Raw genomic sequence first — 16,905 nt, 5'->3', positions numbered from 1 at the left:
AGGTGATATATATGAGTTTAAAATGTACATGTATGTGCGAGTATATTTTGATAAATTGCATTCGGAGTCAGATCAAAACTTATGTATTTTGGAGTTAGAGTCGGAGTTTAGATTTAAACTCCGACAAAATGGGAGTCGAAGTTGGTATTAGGGTATAACAACTCCGATTGGTTTCGATGCTCAGACCTATAAAAGGGTAGTTGTGACGCCCCCAAATTCCGTTTGGGATTGGACGGACATTTGAAGTGTCGAGACATGCAACACAAGGTTACCTGCCCCCGTTCATGACATATAAGATGCAATATTCCTAACATGCATCTAACAATATGCAATATTCGCAGCGGATAAATTTTTTCTTTAGCAATACTATGCACCAAAATGAAAATATCCCAAATGCTTAAAACATACTTCATACATAAAAATCCATTGAACAACTAAGATCACAACACTAGTCCAAAAATGGTTATGATCCAAAAAGTAGTAGAGATGCAACTCAATCGTACAAGTAGTAATTTACGTTAATTACTATATCAACATTTATGTCGCACCGTCATTTAGTCAACTGTGTCTAGTTGATCAGCTCCTGATTCTCCTTCAGGTCCTGTAACAAGATCTACCATTCGGGGGGAATGGTAGTTGGGACTACCAAAGTGAGATTTGATTACAAATCTCAGTAAGTTAACAAAAAAACTTCCACACAAGCTAATGATGCATGGATGACAGTAAAAGCATAAATGCATAATCAAATTCATAAGTAATTAAAGCATAACTTGGAGTACAACATAGCATAATTGACATAACTTAAATTGAAACATAAACTGAACTTGACTTGACATGAACTTGATCTGAAACTTGATTTAGCATGAACTTGCTTTGAAACTTGAATTAACATAAAAAATACATACTCCACAGTTGTTGTGGCCCCATGTATTTTACGTGTAAATACATACTCCACAGTTGTTGTGGCCCCATGTATTCTACGCAAACTTGACTTAACATGAAAAATACATACTCCACAGTTGTTGTGGTCCCATGTATTATACGTATAAATACATACTCCACAGTTGTTGTGGCCCCATGTATTCTACACAAACTTGACTTAACATGAAAAATACATACTCCACAGTTGTTGTGGCCCCATGTATTCTACGCATCACAATTGTAGTTAAATACATACTCCACAGTTGTTGTGGCCTCATGTATTCTACACAAACATAATGTACTCAAGATGAAACGTGACTGGAATACAAAAGGACTGAAGCCCTGACGTAACATAACGTGACTTGAATATAACTTGAAATACATGACCAACTTGAGATAGAAACATTTCGTAACATGGCATAACATATAATAGACAACATATTTAACATGACATATTTGTAACAGTGAATATTACATGACTTGACATACATGTAATAGATGGCATACTTAGCATGACGTACTTGTAATGTACAGTAATACATAACAGAATATATTATGTAACAGATAAAAATTGACGACAAAATAAATTCTGTATAATAGACAATTACGTGATAACTTGGCATGGCATGACATATATGATAACATACATACATACACTGTAGTTCCTTTACTTAGCACACATACACAGTAGACTGCTAGTAAGTTAAAAGCTAACTTACCTCGATCTCTGCGTTTCTTATAAAACTTCAAGTGCGATCACGAGGAACTGTAATTAGTGATTCTAAAAATTAGAACTAAATCACTAAAAATTTGAAATATGAAAAATACTAAGTTAAAGAGTAAAATTTTTATTTTACTCTCTACATGTGGGAAAATGACCGTTTTACCCATAACTTAAGGATTTTGCATACTAACTCCAAAAGTTTCCAAAATTTACATTTCTCATGTAAATTTTGTCCTAAATTTAAATATCAACTCAGAAAAATTTAAAACAAAACACAACTATGAAGAACACACTATGGTCGAAACATCCATAAGCCATTTTCCTTTATTTTTGTTGCAATTCCTTCCAACTTCAAAACTCATGCTTAAACCAAAATTTTGCAACAAACATCTTCCAATCCTAAGTTCAAAACCATACTTAAAACATCCATTTAGAAAAAGCTAATAATCAACACCAAACTTTTTTGTAAAAAGATCCAAACACTTGAATCACAAGTTTTGACCTTAAATCAAAACATCTCCAAGAATTTCAAAAATCAAATCTTACTTCTAACATATTCATAATATCATCCTAACATCAACCATGCTTTAAATCATCAAACTAAAGTCACCAAAATCACAAAATAACATTTGGAGTTTTTGGTTTTACACTTAGTCCAAAAACAGAAACTTTTTCCTCAACTAGTTTTGATAAATCTCTTGATCTATGACTTATAAATATATGATCTTCAAACCAAACCATTACATGGTTTAAAAAGATGTCCTAAAACATATACAAGCTTCTAATTCAAGATCACATGGTTAGAAATTAACCAAAACATAAATTTAGCCAAGAATATCCACACTTTGGCTTATCTGAATATCTCTTTGCATAAAATTTCATATCTTTGAAACTAACATCAAATATCTTCAAAATAATAATATAACATGTATATAAGATGTTTAGGATCCTCCAATAAAATTATCAAAGTCATTAGAATAGGTTTAGACCACCAAAGAGTTAAACTTTCTCAAAACAGAAACTGTTTTTCCTCTTCCAGTTTCTAAGTTTCTAAATCTAAGAAAATATTTCATCAAAACCTTTAATCATGCAAAACTCCTCAACCAATAGTCATATATACATGTTAACAATACTCCATAAAAATTTTGGACCAATATCTATCCATTAGCTTGGTCAAAACTCCAAACTATAACATATTCTCCAGTTTATCTCCCAGAATGACCTTTCTATAGTTTACATAATATTTGACTGACCAAATGATCTTCAAATGGGGCAAATAAGATATCCATGTAAACTAGACTAAAAAAGGAACAACTTATATGAAGGAGACTTTATGATAAAACACTTAAAAAAGCTTCGAAATGGGTGTACAAAAGACCTCCTAAAAGCTATCCGAGAGAGAGTGTTTGATATTCTTTTAATGGAAAGTGTAAATGAAGATAATTTCGTGGGGAGAGGTGGCTGGAGATACTTATGGATGAGATATGGAAGAGATGAGGCTGGAGTTGAGAGTTGAGTGTAGTGTTCTCCTACCCAAAAAAAATCTATAAATGATTATCTTATAATATTCTATCCAATAATATCTAAAAAAAAATCAACTTAAGATATTTTTATCTAATAATATCTATCAACTCAAAATATTTTTACCCAATGATATTCACGAAAATTACCTCAAAATATTTCTTTTTATCCAATAATATCTACAGTTTTGAACAGACGTTTTGTCCGAAAATATGAAAAAAAAAGTTATTGCGCCATAAGACTTTAAATAATCCTCTGAGTCTAATGGCACAAACCATAATACATTTTGACATTTTTAACTATCTCCAATAATCAAAAATACACTTATGATACCATAGTAAATAATAACACTAACTATATAGTTAGACAAAAACCTATACGATTAATAGATTCGTGAAAACTTATGAGGTTTTCACGAGATTCCTAAAGTTAATAGAAATTTCACAATTGAATTTCTAGCAGGCTGTTACAGTAGTGATACGCTTATAATTTTTCTTATAATTTATTTGAAATTAATCAATACAATTATGTTACTTCATTAAAAAATAATTACAATTTTATATGACTATCTGTCATCTTAAATAAAGTTGTAAAATAGTTTTAGATTATTTATAAGTTTATCATTTTTCTTTTGGAAAATGATAGATATAATCATTTTTATAATTTTCTTTATACAACTATGCTTTAAATGAAGTGTATTTTTATAAAATAACTTTTAAAAATAATATCACTTTATCTAAATACTCTCATTTTAAAACGTAATTATATAAAGAGTCAGTAAAATAAATTGTGAGTGTATCATTATTAAGATAAAATGGTAACCAACTTATGATATCAATATAGATCAGCCCTTTATTGGGAAAGGAGGACTCCCTGCAGTCCCAACCCAGTTCCGATCAAATTGTGATAGTGCCCCCTCTATCTATTGGGGGTATACTTGGAAATATAATTATTTTTAGATATTTTCAGATTACTTCTTTAATATTTACAAATTATTTATTATTTTTATTATTATTATTCACAGATCATTTAAGATATTTTTAGTATCCAAACGAATCCTATCATAAGGAAGATAAAAGATTTATAAATGAAATAAAATATTCAATATTTACAAATGAAAGTATTCGATTTTTGACCAAACTTTTTTTAATACGTAAAACACATTGTTTAAATGGAATGAAATATAGAATTAGATATCGAGACTCAAAACAAGGAAAGTAAACGACAAATAATTGGTGCACATGCAAAAATTATATATAAAAGAAAAATTCTATTAATTATTTCTACACCACACACGTCATATAATTTATTTATTTTTATTAAATATATAATGAATGAATAATAAGTAGAAGAATTTATTTAAATTAATAAGAATAAAATAAAAAATAAAATAACAAATCAAGTGTGATATGTATTATAGAGATAATGAATAAGAGAACAAAATAAAAAAAAAAGCAAAATTAAATAATATTTATTTAATATTCATGCAGATAAAACAGCAAAAAATAAGAATTTAGAATTAGAAAATTTGAGTGCAGATACGTGGTGTCCGTTACGTGACGTCCTGACCCTACCCATCTTCCTTACAATTGCTCTATCCTTTCGGTCCTCTTTCCCTGATTTGTTTTCTATGCTTTCATAGGCTGAATTACCAAATTACCACTTCCTTTCTTTTTAAAATAAAAATAAAAAAATTACATGTTGCTATCGAATTAAATTCGAAACAATTTCATTTATTCTGAATTTGTATAGTTATTTGAAAAGTGCTACAATTATAAAAATATTTTATAAAAAAATAAATTTATAAACTGATATGATTTTATATGATACGTTAAATTAACTTTATAATAAAATAAACATTATAATCTAACGTACTAATTATAATTATGGTTAAAACATTCAACAATGTTACGTACAGTTTCTATTTGAATATTATAATAGAGGTTTAGGTAATTTTATTTTTAAAATTTTTTAAAATTATAAAAATATCCTTCTTAAAATGATATTTATTTATATTTAATAAATAGTCTGCAAAATAGGTACTACAAATATAATTTCTCTAAAACATTTATCTAATTATAATTGTTTTGAGTTAATACGTGTTTTTCTTACCAGATTTTCTCGTAAAATTGATTGAATTTGCCCTCAATTTGTCTATACTACCGTAGTTTTTGTGACATAATTTTAAAACTTAAAACTTATAATCTAGATCTTATCATTTAACTGATATAAATGATATATTTTATACATTGATTTAAAAATAAAATAACTGGATAAATCGTTTGATGTCCTAAATCTTTTGAAAGAGAAATCACGTGCATTTTAAAGATGTCTTACGACAATGGAGTGAACAGACTTCAAAACTTGCGGGGGCACAGATGATTTTCCTCTACACACTATGTGAGACATAAGGTTGTCGGTAAGAGAGAAAAGCTATCCTCTACATTTTCATTGAAAATATTCCTGATAAGTTCATTTTATGGAGAGGAGTTCGGTTGGTTTGGATGTTAAGAATATTTTAAATTATTTATTAATAGTAATAAAATAATTTATAATTAATAATAAAATAATAATAAATAATAGTTAATAAATTATTTATAAATAAGAATAAAATAATCTGAAAATATTTGAAAATAATTATGTTTCCTAATACATCCTAAGTCTTAAATTGAGCCAAATAACTACCAAATATTCAAAAATTTTGTTTTCTTGTGGATTTTATGTATAAAAATATTTTAAGTTGAGATAAATTTAATAATTTAAGAGTTGAGTATTTGGATGTTAGATCAGTTTAAAATTAGACTGGACTGAATTAATCCCAATTGAGTCTTGTAACTAAACGGCATTTAAAAGTAAACTCACAAACTGATGTATCTTTATATAATATATTAAATTGTAAAATTATTTTTATTATAAAGTAGCTATAATATATTATATGATGCCATATTATTCTATTAATTTGCATTTATAAAATTTATTTGTAACTTCTCCAAGTGTAATTCATACACAACATCAAACTGAAAAACTGATCCAATTATAACATTATATAATTGTAAGAATATTATTGTAAGAATATTATTTTTTAATATTATTATTATTTTATAAATTGAAAAAATTAAATTACTTATTATATTTTATGTGAAAATTTAAAAAATATAGATGAGATGAAATACTTTTATTATCTAAACGGGTCATGTATGAGAGTAAATGATACTTAACATACCATTTGACAACCCAATTAGATTGAATCGAGTAAAAATAATAATTATTTTTTTTCAATTTTTTGCATTTTCTTAAATGAAAATTACTTTCTTCTAAAAACAACTCGGAATCTTGAAGGAAATATAAAAAGAAAACAAAATTGATTCGATCAAATTGGATTTTCAAAATGGTACGCTCTCTTCAATGATTAAAGAAAAAGAAAACCATGATTAGATGCAATTTATAAGAGTTAGTGAATATAATAAGTGGTTGTTTACGTAATGAGATAAAATAAGATGGTTTTAGATGAAAGTTAAAAATTAAATAAAATATTATTTTTTAATATTATTATTATTTTAAGATTTGAAACAGTTAAATTATTTATTATATTAAATTAAAAAAATTATAATGATAACATGAAATATTTCTGAATCCAAACAATCCTTATGCCTCTATTAAAACAAAAAGATCAAGACTCTCACACATCTTGATCTCGCACACCTTTTTTTTTAAAGTGAACTCCATCAAAATAAAAATTTAGTTTTTATATTAATTTTTAAAATGCTTATACGAGATTTGTATATTTAAGATTTATACAAATTATTATTAAAAAAAATCATATTTTTTACATCCTAAAACTACCTAAAAGTATATTTTAATTTGAATAATATGTCGCTTAATATGCCTTACATAATTTCATAAAAAAATTACCTAAAATTTAAAATAATAAAAAAATATAGGATAGAAAAATAATAATTTCTAAAATGCTAAATCCACTTATTTTCTTAAAGAAAATTCCAAAATTTGGAATCAATTGTTCACGTTGCAGGTAGAGGTAGGTAGCTATCTTTACATGAGATGATTTGAAAAGAATGAAGAGGGTAGATTAGTCCATCCAAATTCCCGACCACCTCCCCTTACCACTTGGTCAGACAGTCAACGCCCGTAGCCTTTTCGTTCATTCAGAAACCCCAAACCGCCAAGTGGTTTGTGGTATTTTGTAGCAAGGAGGGGTGCATTATTAACGAGCGCACCCCGTCTTCCTTTTGTGTGACGTGGCAGTTTCCTATTGGTCAACTCTGCTTCTTCGGGATTCATACCCTCCGCACACCAATAATCAATACCAGTCGCTCTCACTCTCACACACATACCCACTTCCTCTGGCTTTTCCCTGTGTTTTCTCTCTGGAAAAAAGCTCCGAATTTCACTTCAGTTTCTATCTCATTTACCTCCGAAACCCACGTATACGTGCTGAGCAATGCATGATCTTTCTAATTCATGTGATTTCATCTTCTGATTCCCGGATTTCTCCGACTTTTTTTTGGTGTTTTTAGTTTTTCACTCGGAAACTTCACTACTGAGTCCGAGCGGAAATGCTCGAGGCCGTTGAGAATTCCCTCAATGGCGGGTTCTCGCAGTTGCAGAGCTGTGGGGACAGTAGCGAGGAGGAGCTCTCCGTGCTGCCGCGCCACACCAAGGTGGTGGTCACTGGAAATAACCGGACCAAATCCGTTCTCGTGGGTCTGCAAGGTGTGGTCAAGAAGGCGGTCGGGCTAGGCGGGTGGCATTGGCTGGTAATTATGTTTGTCAATTTTGGTTTTTTGGGGACAATGGGTTTGGTTGCGCGGGGTTCTATCTGAGATTGACTTTGGTTTGTATGCAGTTCTGGACTTCGAATTTTGGGTTTTGACGGATTTGATATGAAATGTTTTTAAGCAATGTGGGTCAATTTGACCATTTGCGGCATTGTTTGGTCATACTGGTTATTTATATGCAATCATTGACTCTGTTTAGTTATAGTCTCGAATTTAACCCATTGTTCAGTTACTTGGAACATTTCTTGCTTGGTCTGGCATGTTGTTTTGGATTCAAAAGTTCCAATTTTGGGTGTTTCCGAGTTTAGTTGTGGGTGAATTTATATGATCTACAACTACAAGAAGTTTCTAAATTGAGCCTCTGGGTATGGGATTCGATTGCATGCTTCGTTTTATCTATGGATCTGATGATTTGATTGTTATTTTTTTTAATATTTATTTACTATGTGGGTTGCAATCGAGTTATTGGTATAGGTTGTGATTAATTTGTTATTTTTTCAATCGCTTGTTTTATTTTCCCATTTTATACGAGTGCGTTAAGGTTTTTGGTTAAGGCATTCGGATTGGTCAGCAGTTTGCATGATTGGCTTATGGTAGGGGATCTTTCTCAGATTCTTGGGATGGTTTTGATTGCGAATGGCTTGGAGATTTTTTTCCTCTCTTGGATGCTGATGATACTTTTGTTTGAACGATTGAATTGCTTGAAGAACTGCATGTTTATCCTTGGATGTTGGGGTTTAGTCGTTTGTTTGATCCTGTAATCGGAGGGAAAAAAAAAACTGTAAGCGCAATTGTTTTGCGGTTCACTGAAATAGTGACCTTTTCTTTTTGGGATATGCCATGTTAACAATTTAATCTGGTTGGACTTAATATTTTTGAATTCTTTTGAACTGCCGTCTGCTTGAAATTCAGCGATCTTTGTATGGTGCCCTGCCAAAATTGAGCAAGTATTTTGGATTGCTGTATTTCAATTGTTAAGCTTTCTGGTGCCTTTGATCAGTTTCTCCTTTCTTCTCCCGTTTTTTTTTTTTTTTGGAGTGTTTTCTCGGACTTTAAATTCTTCTAATTTATCTTAAATTCTGAAATTGAAAAGTTCAGAAATAAAATGTACTTTCTTGAGTGCAAGAATAGATATTTTTTGCTGATTTGTTTGGATGGAATTATTTTGAAAAGTAGAACTTGGATTTCATTTTTTTAAGCCTAAATCTTAGGTGATTATGTGGAAGGTGTTGTTTTGAATTCATAACCGGAGTGTTTTTATTAGTGCAAAATCCTAAAAAGTTCAAATCCTTCATGTGGTCTTTAAATTTATACCAAGAAATTTATGCTAGCATTTTTTCTCCAAATCCAGCAAATGTATTAATTTTTTTAAAATCCGCAAATCCAAATGCAATCTGATTGGATTGATTTGATTTGGATTTTTTTTCCTTTCTTGCACTTTTTATTTCTTTCCTACATCCTGTGAGTTTTATGCTTTTCTGTTCACTTTCTATTGTACAACATAATGGGAGGAATTTGTTTATGATTCTGTTTGTGGTACTTGATCGTAAAATTTCCAGGTTCTCACAAACGGCATAGAGGTAAAGCTGCAGAGGAATGCCCTCAGTGTGATTGAAGCTCCCACTGGTAATGAGGAAGATGATGACCTTGAATTCGAAAACATGCCATGGAATGGTTCAGATATGGGTATGTTTGTTTAATATATATAGAAGATAATTTCTGTGTTGGTGCCACCAAATTTTTGTTACATGACATGACACTTTATAATTGCTTGGGGAAGAATAAAATGTTTAGGGGACCACTGGTTTGCCAAATCATGATTGTCTTTACATGTGTCAATTTGGGATTTGAACAAAGATTTTTGGATATGGTTTCGTTAATGAATTTGAGACGTGTGCTACTGTCACCAAATTTTTGTTACATGACACTTGAGAGTATTTTGGACAAGACTAAAATGGTTAGGAGACCGCTAGTTTTACGAAATCATAATTGTCTTGCATGTGTCAATTGGGAATTTGAACAAGATTTCTTTTGAATAACAGTTTGAAATTGATTTGTGATCTTTTAAAGCTATATTGTGCTGGAAGTGCTATCTGATGGTAACTTCCACTACTCACCTTCAGTGCATGCCTATGGCCTTGGATAGGGTGAACCTTGATATTTTCATGTTATTCATAATTACTTTCTTGGGCCTCTGCAATTTTGGTTTGGAGCAGATTTGTTTTCTGGAGTAAAGTAATTGAGATTGGTGCATAGGATCCATTGTGTCTTCTACTTTTGCTTTTACTATTTCCAAAAGCTCTGTTGTCTTATTTCTTTATTCTTTTATTGGACCCACAACACCTTTTGATATTAGTAGTGTTATTTCTGATTTTCCAGCGTCGGATGACACTCAAAAGTCCCACAGATTGAGGCATAGAATACATAAATCGTCTGGGTCATCTCATAGGACTATGAGCAGATCTCTCTCCTGTGACTCGCAGTCTAAGGGGTCTGTTTCTACTCCTCGTGGGTCCGTGGTATGTGACCTTTATCTAATTTTGGTTTTACCCTTTGTGCTGTCCAGCTTTCATGTGAAACAATAGTGACAAACATGTTCTTGGTTTATTATTTAAACCTATCTACTGTTAAGTTCTATATGGAAACATCTTCTGTACAGAAGGTTGACCTAGGCAAACTGGAGATGGCTGCTTTGAGGAGATATTGGCGACACTTTAATCTAGTGAGTTATTTTGAAGGGAGAATGTTAGTCGTTTCATTATCACTAGTGGGACACGTTTTATGTAGTAACCTATTGGATTTGTAGGTGGATGCCATACCCAATCCATCAAAAGAGCAATTAGTAGATGTTGTTCAGAGGCATTTCATGTCACAGGTATTTTCAAAATGTGTTAGTGTTCACTTCGATCCTTTTGTATCCATTTTCTATTTTTATATTTATAAAATACTGAATGAATAACATATGTACATTAATCCGGTAATAACATTGTTAGTTCAGCAGCTTTTGGATTATAGTTGCCATTATTCTGTTCTGAAAAATGCAATTTTTTTTTTTTTTCTATTGGTGAAGCAAATCGACGAGTTGCAAGTCATTGTGGGATTTGTTCAGGCTGCAAAGAGAATGAAGACTCTGTGCAAATGACGATTCACGAAGAGAGAAATGGAGAGCTATGAATTTGGTTGTTTATGCTAACAGATACTGCACTTAAAAAATATCCACTCCCCTCTAGTGATTGTCTGTAATATATTTTATCCAGTGGCTTGTCTCTGTCTTGCTTTAGTAGGTTAGTATTACTTTGTACCGAGTTATAGAGGTTCTTACTTTTTGGTAGCTTAGTTATGTAGATATATGTAAAACCGGTGACAAGACCTCTAAAGAAGTCCTTGTTGGCTTTCTTTCAAAACTTATGTTGAATGTATTGCTGACTTGGGGAAGTGGGTTTTTGGAATGTATATATATTTTCAACTCTTATTTCTGTTCATCAATAGATTACTGACTGTTTGCACCCTTTGGCTGGAGATGCATTAGTTATTCAAATTAGTGGTAAAAGTGGAATTTCCTCTACCAAAAGGAGCCGTGCCATCAATGATTCCAAGGAAAACCCCAAATGCTCAAATGGGGTTTCATTTTTACTTGTTTTGTTATAAATTGTACTGATTCGAATCTTGACTTTATATTTCATTCTTATTTAGTTAAAAAGTAATGCTAATATAGTCTTTGGGTGTATAAATCCTGTGTATTCTCTTTGAAAAAGCGAAATTTATTATTAAAAAAATATTTTTTTATGTCGGTTTTAAATTTAGCCTTTTTTTAAAAGAAAGTATATGAAATCTGTATATCTTATGATTATAAATATAATTTCTTTCTAGGTATTGTGCTCACTTATATGATTGAAATATTTGAACTTATTTCTTTTATTCTCCTATGCTGGTATTATCTAAATTCTGGAACCCGTGCTACTTTACTTGTGTTTCGTGTCAGAAGAGTGTCCAACACTGTTGAATAATTTAGCATGCAATCTTTGTTTTGTCATTTTATACGTTACTTCTGTTCACATACACCTCTGAGATTCATGCAAGATGGTCCAAGTGCTCAGGTAAAAAGGATTCATGGAGGATGGTCCAAGACGACTGACTTTGCTGCGCTTGTTGGCTGCAGCTTTGATGTTCTTCTTGTCTCAACAAAAGCACACCCCTGCGCCTGCACTTGTTGCTTGTTTTCTTCTCAAACCTCTACGAAGAGGAGCCCCATATTTTCCCAGGCGATATGTATTTTTGGTAAATTTGGTCACACACCTCTGGTGCTTAGGCTATTTGAGATTGTGTTTTCATGAGCAAACCGTCGGTGGCCTAATGGGACAAGACTCATATCTCCAAAATAGAGATTATGGATGCGATCCCCTTCCCCAATGTATATAAAAAAAAAGAGAAAAAAAAATGTTTTCATGCCATTTTTGTCGTGCGAGTAATTAAGAAAGAAAAATTTTATTCATAAGCCTATAAACTACACACTATTTTTTTCGTTATTTTTTTTACTGCATGTGTGGTATATGAATGATAAGTAGAAGAATTTAATTATTTTAATAAAAATAAAATAAAAAAATTTTAAAAAACAAAAAAATAAAAGAAAGTGTGATGTGTTGGAGTTACGAATAGCATTAAAGAAATAGGTCCATCCGTTAGATTTTTCGTCCATCATCCTTAATAGAAATATGTTGCTCAATGACAAGTTGCCACATGTCAACTTTATTTCTTAAAAAAAAAAAATAAAAAACTTTAAAAGAACAATTAATTATATTAAAAAATAATTTCTAAAATTAAAAAAAAAACAAACCAAATCATTTGCTAGCTGGGGTTTTTTTTTTCTCTCTCTAAAGAGAAATGATATTTCAATCGTGTGACACGTAAGTGACTTTTCACAACCACACATAACATTATTTAAAAAAAAAAAAGGTATTACAATGCTAATAGATGGAGGTATAAAACAAAACAACCTAATATTTTAAAATTTTCATTTGTTTAAAAAAATTTTAAATTATATTTTAAAGTGTTTCAGTTAATTATTTTATTTTATTTTATATTAAAAAACCCTTGCATCGTAGATCCGTCCTAGAAAGTCAAATATTTGGAGATCTTTTTGCATCAAAATGGGACCCTATTATTTGTTATCTTATGCCTGTTAAGCATGTCCTCTTCTACACTCCGAATGGGTAAGAAACGGAAAAATAATGAAAGAGGCAGTCACTATAAATGAAAAGAGTATTAACATGGAAAAGGGCGTCCGTCTACTGGGCACCATATTAAAAAGCAGAGGCAGACATAGGAAGTGGAAACTGCAAATGGGTCCTGACTCCTGCATACAAACAACTTTTCGAAATATATTATATTTTAAGTCCATATATATAACATATTATCGAAATATAAATATTTTAAAATTTATTTTTTAAATTAAATAATATCATATAAATATTTTATTAGATATATTTTATATACCGATATGAGAATATAATTTTTTATATATAAATAATTTCAAATATTTATTTCCTAAAAAGATTTGATAACATTTTATCATTAGAAATGCGATAGCCTTTATGAACATAGTGGCTATATAAATAGAAAGGCATGAGTTGGGAAAGTAAAAAAGATTCTTTTTACTTTAAGTGAGAGCTTTGTAACTTAATTAGTTATATTTTTATTTATCTAAGAACTTTAACTTAAAATTTAAATTCAATATATAATATAGTGATGGAGTGTATGATGTGGTTTCTTATTAAATTTAATAAACACATTAACAAAAATTTGTATTTTTAAAATTGAGTAATGTTAGACACAGTTTTAAAATGTGCAAACTCCACGAGCTATATTTGAAAAAATAATAAAACTTACCATAAAAAATAGGTTTTTTTTTTTAGGTCCTGAATTTGCCTCATTTTTGTTAAATGGAGTGTACGAGATTTACATATTTAAAGACTATACAAATTATTTTTATTCAGAGTTAAATATTGTATTAGATATTAACATTTTCTAAGGGAAGAAAATATGGATCGAATAATGACAGACTCGTACAAAAAACTTGGAGGAGTAACACCTCCTGGTGATCATAACTCTATTTCTCTTATTAATTCCTTGGAGTTTCTTCTCTTCTTTTATCTTCTTCCTACTATTTTGGAGACATGACTACAAAGTTGTCGTATTTGAATCCATTGTCGTTTACCTTGAAAACCTCTAGATCCATGATTGAGTCCATTATGTCGTTTTACCCAGGAAAACAAAAAATGATCAACTTCTTCCATCCAAAGATTCACTTCAAATCCTACGATCGATCAACCTCTAGCTCCATGCAGTTTGAGTCATTCTTGCATTTGTACCGTATTTGGAATTGATTTTAATGAATATATTTCTTTTTCCTTTCTTTTTTTGTATGGGAAATTACTCTCAAACTACTAAACAACCACTTACACTAAATTACTACATTTGTTCATTGTTCTAAGTTTTATTCGCATTAAATGAAAATACAGAATGATATATCTTAACTCAAATAATTTTATTATTATTTATAAATTATCTTACTATTATTTATAAATTTCTCATCTTATCATGATCTCATTTCATTTGTGTGACCAAACAAGATCTAAGATACTCGTGCAAGTATGCTTCCACCTCTTGTCATTCAATTCTGGAGTGAATAATTTACCAAAGATTTACCCTACGCATCAAGAGATTGATCGACTAGACCAAGATAAGACAACAAGAATTTGAGAACCTATCATCTCATTAATACGAAATGTAGATTTATTTGGCTACAGTAAAAGGAGATGTTTATGAAAGTAAAAGAACAAATTCAAAGCTATATATATACAAAAAAAAAAAAAAAACATATGATTTGTAACAGCCCGCTAGAAATTCAATTGTGGAATTTCTTTTGACCTTAAGAACCTCGTGAAAATTCCGTAAGTTTACACGAATCGACTAATCGCATAGGTTTTAGCCTGTCAACATAGTTAGTGTTATCACTCACTATGGTGCCAGAAATGCGATTTTAATTATTTGAGATAGTTAGAAGTGTCAGAATACATTATAGTCTACACCACTAGGCTTAATTGAATATTTAGGATTTTTTAGTACTAAGTTTATTACGTTTATTTTTGGAGTGAATAGTAATCTCGGTAAACGTACTAAACGCAGTGTTTTCAAAATCACAGTGTGAAATGTCCAAATTAGATTAGCGAAATTTTATTTGGATACTTGGCAAGATCTTAACCACACATAATGAATAGTATTAGATACTTAGCACAAAGAGAAACCATTAGATGGAATTGTGAAGGAAATCAAGGTGTGAGATCATGACACCTAAGCAAAATACACATTTGGAAAATATCTTAAGAACATAGATTTAAAATATACATGGAAAGATTTTAACCATCTTACTCTTCCAAGTCTACTCCACATTTAGAAAATATTTTAAGCTAATTTCCTGGATATTATTGGGTAAAAATATTTTGAGTTGATTTTTATAGATATTATTAGGTAAGAGAGTCCAACACTCCACTCTCACTCCGGTAAGAGAGTCCTACACTTAACTCTCACTCCGGGTAAGAGAGTCTTACACTTAACTCTCACTCCAGCCTCATCTCTTTCATATCTTATCCACAAGTATCTCCAGCCACCCCTCCCCACGAAATTATCTTCATTTATGCTTTCCATTGAAAGAATACCAAACACTCTCTCTCGGACAGCTTTTAGGAGTTCTTTTGCACACCCATTTTGAAGCTTTTGTAAGTGTTTTATCATAAAGTCTCCTTCATATAAGTTGTTCCTCTTTGAGTCTAGTTTCCGTAGATGTATTTTTCGTATCATTCCATGGTCATTTGGTCGGTCAAAAGTATTTTTAACCATGGAAAGGTCATTCTGGGCGTGAATCTGGAGAGTAAGTTATAGTTTGGAGTTTTTGAACAAGCTAATGGATAGATATTGGTCCGAAATTTTTATGGAGTATTGTTAACATGTATATATGACTATTGGTTGAGGATTTTTGCATGATTAAAGGTTTTGATGAAAGATTTTCTTAGATTTAGAAACTTAGAAACTGGAAGAGGAAAAACAGTTTCTGTTTTGAGAAAGTTTAACTCTTTGGTGGTCTAAACCTATTATAATGACTTTAATAATTTTATTGGAGGATACTAAGTATCTTATATACATGTTATATTATTATTTTGAAGATATTTGATGTTAGTTTCAAAGACATGAAATTTTATGCAAAGAGATATTCAAATAAGCCAAAGTGTGGATATTCTTGGCTAAATTTATGTTTTGGTTAATTTCTAACCATGTGATCTTGAATTAGAAGCTTATATATGTTTTAGGACATCTTTTTAAACCATGTGATGGTTTGGTTTGAAGATCATATAATTATAAGTCATAGATCAAGAGATTTATCAAAACTAGTTGAGGAAAAAGTTTATGTTTTTGGACTAAGTGTAAAACCAAAAACTCCAAATGTTATTTTGTGATTTTGGTGACTTTAATTCGATGATTTAAAGCATGGTTGATGTTAGGATGATATTATTAATATGTTAGAAGTAAGATTTGATTTTTGAAATTCTTGGAAATGTTTTGATTTAAGGTCAAAACTTGTGATTCAAGTGCTTGGATCTTTTTACAAAAAAAAGTTTGGTGTTAATTATTAGTTTTTTCTAAATGGATGTTTTAAGTATGGTTTTGAACTTAGAATTGGAAGATGTTTGTTGCAAAATTTTGATTTAAGCATGAGTTTTGAAGTTGGAAGGAATTGCAACAAAAATCAAGGGAAATGACCTATGGATGTTTCGGCCATAGTGTGTTTTCCATAGTTGTGTTTTGTTTTAAATTTTTCTGAGTTGATATTTAAGTTTAGGACAAAATTTACATGAGAAATGTAAATTTTGGAAACTTTTGGAGTTAGTA

General features: G+C 30.3%; 1 protein-coding gene across 3 annotated transcripts; it reads left to right on the top strand.

Moving 5' to 3' along the window:
• The first annotated feature begins 7,485 nt into the window (after positions 1 to 7,485).
• On the top strand, positions 7,486 to 11,470 carry LOC122299843. 3 transcript variants are annotated; one of them, XM_043110306.1, is made up of 6 exons: positions 7,486 to 7,941; positions 9,522 to 9,648; positions 10,342 to 10,481; positions 10,625 to 10,684; positions 10,769 to 10,837; positions 11,033 to 11,470. In XM_043110306.1, the coding sequence occupies exons 1-6, from the start codon at positions 7,741 to 7,743 to the stop codon at positions 11,102 to 11,104; spliced, it is 669 nt and encodes a 222-aa protein (XP_042966240.1). In that variant the 5' UTR covers positions 7,486 to 7,740; the 3' UTR covers positions 11,105 to 11,470. The 3 variants fall into 3 exon arrangements, with proteins under 3 accessions (XP_042966240.1, XP_042966241.1, XP_042966239.1); XM_043110305.1 differs by having other exon boundaries at positions 7,488 to 7,941; positions 10,622 to 10,684; XM_043110307.1 differs by lacking the exon at positions 10,625 to 10,684.
• The last annotated feature ends 5,435 nt before the right edge of the window (positions 11,471 to 16,905 follow it).

This window comes from Carya illinoinensis, chromosome 16 (genome assembly GCF_018687715.1).
Source record: "Carya illinoinensis cultivar Pawnee chromosome 16, C.illinoinensisPawnee_v1, whole genome shotgun sequence".
NCBI classification, from domain to species: domain Eukaryota; kingdom Viridiplantae; phylum Streptophyta; class Magnoliopsida; order Fagales; family Juglandaceae; genus Carya; species Carya illinoinensis.
Note: the sequence above shows the minus strand (reverse complement) of the source record. Positions and strands in the feature narration are given on the sequence as shown.

Coding starts and splice junctions, on each gene's coding strand:
- LOC122299843 (XM_043110305.1), top strand. CDS start 7,741: ATGCTCGAGGCCGTTGAGAATTCCCTCAATGGCGGGTTCTCGCAGTTG. Junction 7,942..9,521: donor TAGGCGGGTGGCATTGGCTG/GTAATTATGTTT, acceptor TAAAATTTCCAG/GTTCTCACAAACGGCATAGA. Junction 10,482..10,621: donor CTACTCCTCGTGGGTCCGTG/GTATGTGACCTT, acceptor TCTTCTGTACAG/AAGGTTGACCTAGGCAAACT.